The sequence below is a fragment of the Cyprinodon variegatus genome, unplaced genomic scaffold (assembly GCF_000732505.1).
Source record: "Cyprinodon variegatus isolate N-32 unplaced genomic scaffold, C_variegatus-1.0 Scaffold1021, whole genome shotgun sequence".
Taxonomy (NCBI): domain Eukaryota; kingdom Metazoa; phylum Chordata; class Actinopteri; order Cyprinodontiformes; family Cyprinodontidae; genus Cyprinodon; species Cyprinodon variegatus.
In genome coordinates, this window is record NW_015151474.1 from 1 (window position 1) to 8936 (window position 8936).

An 8936-nucleotide genomic window follows, 5' to 3' on the forward strand; every position below is an offset into this window, starting at 1 on the left:
TGTTTTAAAGACAGAGAAACAGCGCTACAGCTGTAAAGGAGAGGAAGATGGCAAAGGAGAAGATTGCTGCTCAACATTTATTAACATTTATTAAAAGCACTCTCCTCTCTGTTGTCCCATTTGTGGATCACTAAAATAATCACACTCATAGTCTCAACTGTAATAATACATTTTATAAATGACATTTTTGCACCTGCATTTGAATTTCAGAATTTCTTTTATATACCTAGAATTATAAGTGGCCATTTTTTTACATTTATCAACTTGACTGAATATATATTAATAATATCTGAAAAGCATTTCTTCATAGTCAAAATAATACAAATGCTGATTGTTAACAATAGGGATATGGAGATCTGGAATTAATTTCTAGTCATCCAGAATGTTTATTCTTCATGTTAAACATGTAATTTTGTTTGAAATGGTCATTTTGACGAGGAAAAAAGTTTTAATTTCAGATAGCAGGTATACCTATGCAGTCAAACTAATATATATCAAACCAGCTTGCCATAGCTGTTGTGAACACAATAACATTACAAATTTCTTTCTTGAGTGGTAGTGGATGAATCTATCTATTTAGGTAAAATCATCTTGCAGCAGGTGAAGATGAAGTCTAACAATGTTGTTTTAGTTCCTCCTCATGTTAATTCTATCTTCTATTACATACTTAATACCAAGTGGCTGTTTGCAGCTGCTTAGGATGTTATAAACCTAATAAATGGTCATTATTAGTAGTTATTAACTCCATTAAATGAGCAAATAAGTTTATATACATACAAAAACCTTATAAACCCCTCTACTACAAGTTATTTCAGGGCACAAATCTACAACTGAGCCCATGTTTGCCAGTTTTTAAATGCAATTCTGTTTTAATTTCTCACAAACACACAAAAGACTGAATTACTATTCACAGTCCTTATCCATGAACAAATTGACCTGATTAAGTTTGTGAACGGTTAGAAACATTATCGACTCAACAACTTTTTCTTTTATGTCAAAAAAACAAAAGACTGACAAAACAATATATTGAAATGTTTCATGGTATAGGACTATATTCCGGTAAATGTAATTGGACAGTTTTAGATGTATGTAGCATCAACCAAGAAAGACAACGAATAACCAGAAAAACAGATCTGTTTTTAATTAAATAAAATGTCCCCTGATTTTACCCAGACATATAATATTTACAGTATATTTACAACTGACCGTCCATGTTTGAAAAGGGATCAAAATCCAGTCGAAGAGTTCTCAGCTGTCTTGCCTGTGCCGTATGTTGACTGGTTTTTGTCCTGTCACTTGTCATACTCCTGTTTTAATGAATTCTGGTTTGGCTGGTTGGGTAAGCTGTTTGGAACAAAACAATGTCACACAGTATGCGTGCAAGATGGTGTGCAGACCTAAAATATTATTTTTGTTTAACCACCATAAAACAGCACCTTTAAACAACAACAAACAAAAAAAAGTTTCAGATTTGTTAAAATTAAAAGATGATTGTTTTCGGATTCATTGCCATGTATTTTTATTATCTTTAAAATATTGTTTAAGATTAATGCAATACATGTAGCATTGAGTTTCATCACTCTTAGATATTTTCATTCTAATAAAAAAAAATGCAGCTGTAAGGTTTCTCAACTTTTTACGTTTGATTATAAGACTCCATTGATTAGCAAACCGTGATAGATTCTAATTTGGAGGCGGAAGCTAAAACTAATTGTTACATATATTATTGAGATATCGAGTGTTTTTGACTTTCAATCCATAGAAATCTGTTTCCTTTGCTTAATGAAGTTTTCTTTCTAATTGCATTTTCTCTGCATCTGCCAGTAGTGAACACTAATCTGCAGGTTTCACCACAGATACGCCAAAACACCTGTCATCTAAATTACATTTAAATCCAGAGTTATATGCCTGAAACACAATAAAGGTTCTAAAAGGGATGAAAAACTTCATTATGTGTAGCTGAATTGGGTCCTACTCTGTCACGGAGCATCTTACTTTTTATAGAATGGGTGAGGACATACTTTATAAAGAGCCTCCATGTTTGATGTTGGAGGGGCTTAACCAGTTCAGCCGGTTCAGTCTGTCTTCTTGGCAATAATTGTATAAGGTTTTTGGCTGCAGTTTTGCAATCAATATCAGGATATACAGTTGGTAGTAAATAAATCTATGGTGGCTTTTTGGAGATTTCTTATCTCCTTTACAAACTTCCTAAATTGTCTGAACATCTATGCACTGTTTTAACCCACCAATTATATTATTAATTGTCATAGTTTAAATGCCATTTTGTACACCATTGGCTTCTCAAACTCAAAAATCCTATTTGTTTAGAGCTGCATTTCACAATTAACTTTTGGGTTGTTTTTTTTTTGTTTTTGAAACTATTAATTTCCATTGTTCAGTTTTTCTAACCTGGATTAAGTTTTCCTTTCTCATGTTTTCATCATTAAAATACTTTTGTTTTGCCTTGTTATTAAACTATGTGACTTAACCTTACCAGTAAAATCTGCTGCACCTGTATGATTGGAAAACAACACCACCTTTTAATAAGTTTTAAGGGTGGTGCCAGTCTTCATGGTTTGTGAAAAGAATTATGAAATGAGAGGAGTGTATAATCTTCTCAAAGAGGTAACTGTACAAAGTGAGCCACAAAACAATAAGCCCAATGTTGTTGTTGAAAATCGTCCTGCGTGAGAACAGGAGGACAAAGGGACATCTCTTCATACCTAAGTAGGGTGGATTTTTTTTTCTATGTAGGCCATAAATTAAAGGATCACGTTGTCAAGAGAGACGGCAAGCTTCAAAGAAATAAATATGAAGCTCTGCAGATATGCAAACAAACAAAATCATGTACATATTCAATTACCGTAATAGGTTGAAGGGTAGGGGAACATTTTTTAAGAGGGTCCTCTGAGAATGCTCATTTGCTCCCCTTACAGGTGTTTTTTTGTTTTCGTCTATTTTCTATGTGTTGTACTCTGAGCCAAATATCTAAAGATAATTTAAATATGGTCTCAAAATGACAATAACGAATTTTGATTCTTTATAAGACAATTATGTTCAAGGTGTAATCAAATTCCAACCCACAGGAACGCAACCGATAATGATGATACTTTTTGAGTTGCTCAGAAACCTCCTGTAGCCAACAGGGTGGCAGATCTTCAAAAATTAGAAGGATATCCGAAACAAAAAGGACTCAAAGTTAGTCTGAGAAAATTCAGTTGAACATTTAACAGTTAAGTTTTAATCTGTCAGAACTCTTATCATAACACCTAACCAAAAATGTCAATTACAAACACAAAATTATGTGGAATTTTCATATCTATAAATAAATTAATAAACATATTTATTAATTGATGTTATAGAGAAACAGAGAGACAGATAAACATTTCTCTAAAGTTAGTAAACAGGTTGCTGTTGGTGTAAGCTCTAAAATTAACAATCATATAGATTTTGATGCTCTGGTTCTTACGGATCTAAGGATTTTTGTGAATAGTAATTTGCTGATACCTTTTATTTGGAAATTTAGTTTTCTGCATTATTTCAGCCTCAGATTATCAAATAAGTGAAGCTTTAGAAACATGTATCCAAACTTCCTCACATAGGGGTATGAAAATAGACAGTAAATGCAGGAAAAGAAAGACTAACCATGATGAATAAAGGTTTATATGAGATTATATAAAGTTAATTATGGACTGTAGAAGGGTGCCTATGTAGGTTAAACAATGTTGATAAATATTTATTGAAGTATTATCATCGCTTGTAGGAATGGGTGTTTCTATGTCTTGTATAAACATAAAATGTTGTATCTTTCACCCATTTATCAGTTTACAGGATTTTTTTTTTAATATGTATTTCATAAAATACAGGTAACTGTAAAAAGGTCAGTTTCCTGCTGTGAAAGTATTGTCTATTGACATACAGTGAATTTACTCAGTAATACCCACAATGGGTTTAAATACTAAACCTTTCAAAACTAGTAGAGGGAAAACACTAATTTTGTAAAACCTGTTTATCCAACCAAGTATAACAAGTTTTGTGTCAATATTTATTTTAGCGATAAAATCAATAAAATCAGAATTTGCCTCTTTATCTTTTGATAAAATCTTTAAAAATGATGATTTTTAGAGGTCAGGTGTGATGTTAACATAACTAGTATAATAAATTAATAATAATTTCATCAAAAATATTTTGGGTTTTTCAGACTCATTTTAGAAAAATAAATCTGCATATAAGCTTAAGTTGATAAAAAGAAAGACACAACAATGTCAACACTGTCTTTTATTCAGCTATAATATAACAAAAAAATTACATGCAAATAAAACAGACACACCAAAGGTGTTAAACAGCTGTATATTCCACATGTTGAAATTGGTATGTAAAATGTTTCACCTTGAAATCCAAAAAAATATGTAAGGAACACTAACAGCAAAGAAAACATCCCAACTCTTTGACAAAAAGTTAAAGAAACTGTAAGACAGAAAGGTTTTTCCATTAATCTTTCTCTTTTTTGTCTACTTCACCCAATAATATAAATAAAATGTATTATCTGCTCTTCAATTAACATATACATGGAACCAAAATTACATTTTACAAACACAGTCCGACTGCTTCAAGCCAGATGGACAACAGAGATGAAGCAAAAGCATTTGATTGTTCCTTAGTGTTTTATTCAAATGGACTAAAGGGGTTATATGTCCATTCAAACAGAGCTGTGAGTCTATTATAGATTTCCTCAAATGCATTTGGGACTGCCTCTTCCATTACCTGCACTATGCCACTGGCTGGTAAGGAAAGGCTTACGGCTGCCTCAGTTATATCTTCAACTGCTTTACTAAGTGGTGTTGCTAACTCTGCCACATCAAGAGCTGGACTTATCATATCAGGACAGGAAAGAGGTCCTTTTGTTAGTCTCTCTCCAAAAAGCGGTAAAGTAATTATTATTGGGAGGGCTAAAGTAAACAAACCTTTCATCTGAAACTGGAAAGTGCCAAACATTTGCCTATGTAAAAGGATCCTTATTGCCTGTTGTCTGATTTCATCATCTGACAGGTTTTCTGGTGATCTTTTGATAAGCTTTGTCTCCTCTTGTATTTTTCTCTCCGTCTCATTGAGGTCTGCGTTGGTATAATACCCTCCATTGTTTTCAATCAGCATTTTGTCAATGGTGTTTAGCAACTCTTGCACCTGGAATTTATTACTTCGGTAATCTTCATCATCGTTCCAGTATCTGTTATCAAAAACATGGCAACGGCCTCCACACCTCTGTACCAGTTCCCTCAGTCCATCACTCTGATTTACATACTCTTCTATATTCATCTCTTCAGGGAGCTGGTCACCATGGGTGAAGATCACTATTGCATAGTTCAGAGCATCATCTGAGAAATATTCACATATTTTTTTCACAACCGCTTTTTCCTTCTCTGTGTACTTCTCCACTTTCAGAACAATCAGAAAGACATGAGGCCCAGGAGCGCACTCCAGCATGCATCTCTTCCACCCAAGCTTCACGGCTGTCTGAGGCCTGCCTGAGTAAAACAAACCAGGAGTATCAATCAAAGTGAGGGTCTTTCCATTGACGAGTTGGGTTTTTGCCCCAGACTCAAGCATCTCTGTCTCATTTAAGTCTTCAAGTTTGAAAACGTTTTTTCCAAAGATGGTGTTTGCCAGGCTGCTCTTGCCATTTCCAGTTTTCCCCACCAAGACAATCCTCAATGCTGTCGTCCCTGGATGAGAAACATAACATTTATTGGGTATGTTTGCAAACCTCTTGTTAATATTGCATATTAAGCTTGCCTATGTCAGTTTTGGTGCACCAAGATAGTTATGGTATTATCAAAGCATAACAAGAACTGGCTAAAATTGACAATAAAAATGCATTTGTATATTGTGATAATTTTCTTATAATCTTCTTGGCAATTTACGTTTCTGTGCATCTTTTCAAATACTGTATGCACAGTACTTTAAATATTCTCACAAATGTGCTTTATAAATATGAGTGTAGTGCCGTGCCTAAAACTACTGACTCTTCCTAGGTAGGTTCATTCTAGGAAAGCGGTGTTCTCGGTTATACAACATTTGACATTCTGTTTCAATACACTCTGGTTTTAAAAACATAATTTTTTTGTTTGTTTGGGTTCAAACAACTCTCCACACTTTTAAGATAAAATAATATAACTTACAGTAATATTTGATAAAAATTGTAATGTCATATACATATAAAAATGAAATTTAAGTAAAATTATTCAGTGGTAAGAAAAACATTCCATCAGAAACTCAATTTTTTTTTTTTTTTTTTGTTCACAGGCTGATGTTGCCAACTGGCATCTCTTACAATCTCCCATAAAATAAATTTGGCTGAAAATGTTTCTATATACTTTTTCTAAAGCAAATCAAAGTGTTCAAGAACTATAGTTTTATTCATCCTTGTACCCTGGGGTATAATTACTATAAGATGTCACATAGGCCCATTTTTTTTTATTCTAATCTATGGGGAAAAGCAACAGAATGTGCATCCAAGGACACTGAAGTCACATAATATCCATAAAACCCTTAGTACTATGTGCAATAAACACAAATGAGTTGGTGTATAGATACCAGGAAATATAAAGGTACATGGATGGTATTTTGGTAGGCAGTAGGTGTGGCATAAAACAAAGGATAAATATGCCTCTGTGAGCCTCATCGTCATTGTTTACAGATATTATAGAAAATAAATAATGATTTATTTCGATTTATTTTTCAACCCTTTGCGAGCACACAGATTAATTACTGTAATGTTGTATGATGTATTTTTAAAGTAGCATCCATCCATCCATAATAGTGCTAGTTTTGAGGTGCTCATGACTTTATGTGAGGCATAGTTCCAATTCTCAGATTTCGTTCTCAAAAAATAAATAAAGGGAAATTAATAGCGGATTTTTTATTATTTTAAGTATGAAATTAAACTACAGTGTCGTTTTGATTTATAACTGTATTGTATTATATACTTTTAGCAGAGATAAAATACATCATGATTAAATAAATGTTTATTAAAAACAACAAAAACAAAGAAAAAAATAAATAAATACAAAAATGTAGTATTTTTTCCCTAAGTCAAGCTTTGCTCTTGGAAAATTGATATATTTTCAAATATTTAACAGATACATCTTAGCGTCTCTTTAAATAAAAAAAAATTAAAAACAATAAAAAACATTTATTATTATTATTATTATTATTATTATTATTTTTATTATTTTTATTATTAAAAGAAAGTTGAGTATATAGCCTGAACAATGAACTTGCCACTGGAAGTTATGTTAAAGTAGGTAGATTTAAGTTCTTCTAAAATATTAATTATATATGCTGTTAGTAAGATCACCTCCATTTCACCTGAGCAAGCAGTTTCAACCTACCTTCCATGTTGTCTCAAAAAGAATCATGAATAGAAGAATCGTCTTCACTGTAAACCTTTCCTCTTGCTCTGCTTTGCCTCCTGCTTTGTTCTTTTTCTACCTGTCGGACTCGTTTCTCAGGAGCAGTTGAATGAGATGATTAAGGTAGGGAGTGGAACTTCGTTTCACTGGTGTGATCTATATTCCATTCAACCATTTCTAAACCAACTGCATAAAAAAACAACTGACCGTTTAATCTGTATATACAAATTTTTAAACCTATTTTGCATATGAAACTTTTCTTGTAATTGTAATTTTTTATTTTATTTTTTTTTAAGATCTATTTCAGGAGATAACCTCAAATTGTTTAATCTTGAAGGTCTCCTCATCATCACTTTTGATTTTAAGCTTATTTTACATTACCCTTTAGATTCAAGCTATGATTGGGTTTGGGTGCATATGGTAAACATTATAACCAGGCAAAAAAAAAAAACGAGGATAAAAAAGAATGTTGGTTGAATCAATCCAATATTGATTACAATCAATATTGGATTGATTTGGATCCTTTATTTAGTCTATTATACATTTATTTGTATAACTTGCTGTAGAAACCTTTCTTTGGCTCTCGTTTGACCTCTAATTAGGTATTCATTTATTCAGAAATGTGCTACAACCCAAGTCAGGACAAGACGAGTATTTTGTACTTTTACTGAATTTGAGACTGAATCAGTTGCCAGGGACATGACTCAGGCCAATTCTTCTGCATTTAAAACAATCCTATCTCACGTACAACATAAACAATTCCTAAAGAAACAGGTGGAAAATTCCATATTTATGTTACCTTGGATCTTATGGATCTTGACGAATATGATACACATTGGTGTCTTTCACGACAAACAAGCCAATAAAAATTAAAACTTCTAAAAAGCTTTAATTTGCAGCTTGTATTTAATAGTAACTACTTGCTATGATTATGGTTCAATAAGCTTTCTTAGATGTAAACAAAAGTATTGTTTTTTTATTATTTCATCAGTTTTTTAAAATTGATTATTTTTAATGCCTATTTAACTCACGGTTAGGCTGATGTCTATTTCTTACGTTCTATGGGCGAAATGCAGGTACAACCTGGACCCGTTGGCAGTCCTATGTATAATCCATCCATTAATCATATTAAGGTTGTGTCTCATCCCTAACTATTTGAATGTCAACACAATATTCAATGTTCTAAAATTGTGTAGTTGATTAGATCATCAGATCTAAATGTCTGTAATGAACAGTTAAAAAACACTTTAATAATTTTTTAACAAAATGTTGCCACTTTTATACTGTTCTATATTTATATTTTCTATTGTATGCTTTTATTACCATGAACCACTTTGTGACTCTGACTGTGAAAGGTGCTATAGAAATTAAGCTTACTGTCTTATATAATAATGTACGTACCATATTTTCACGACTATAAGGTGCACTTAAACGTCTTTTTTTCCCCCTCAAAATGTGCGGTGCGCCCTTTGGTGCGGTGCGCCCTATGTGTGTTGTAACTGCGACTTTTGAGACCACCTCATT

The 8936-nt window shown here is 32.5% G+C and overlaps 1 protein-coding gene across 1 annotated transcript; it reads right to left on the reverse strand.

Moving 5' to 3' along the window:
• Positions 1 to 4281: 4281 nt before the first annotated feature.
• On the reverse strand, positions 4282 to 7478 carry LOC107100863 (GTPase IMAP family member 7-like). Its single transcript, XM_015399524.1, has 2 exons — positions 7392 to 7478; positions 4282 to 5723 (listed from the first exon to the last, which is right to left on the reverse strand). Exons 1-2 carry the CDS (start codon positions 7396 to 7398, stop codon positions 4666 to 4668), a joined length of 1065 nt encoding a protein of 354 aa, XP_015255010.1. The 5' UTR covers positions 7399 to 7478; the 3' UTR covers positions 4282 to 4665.
• Between the last annotated feature and the right edge of the window lie 1458 nt (positions 7479 to 8936).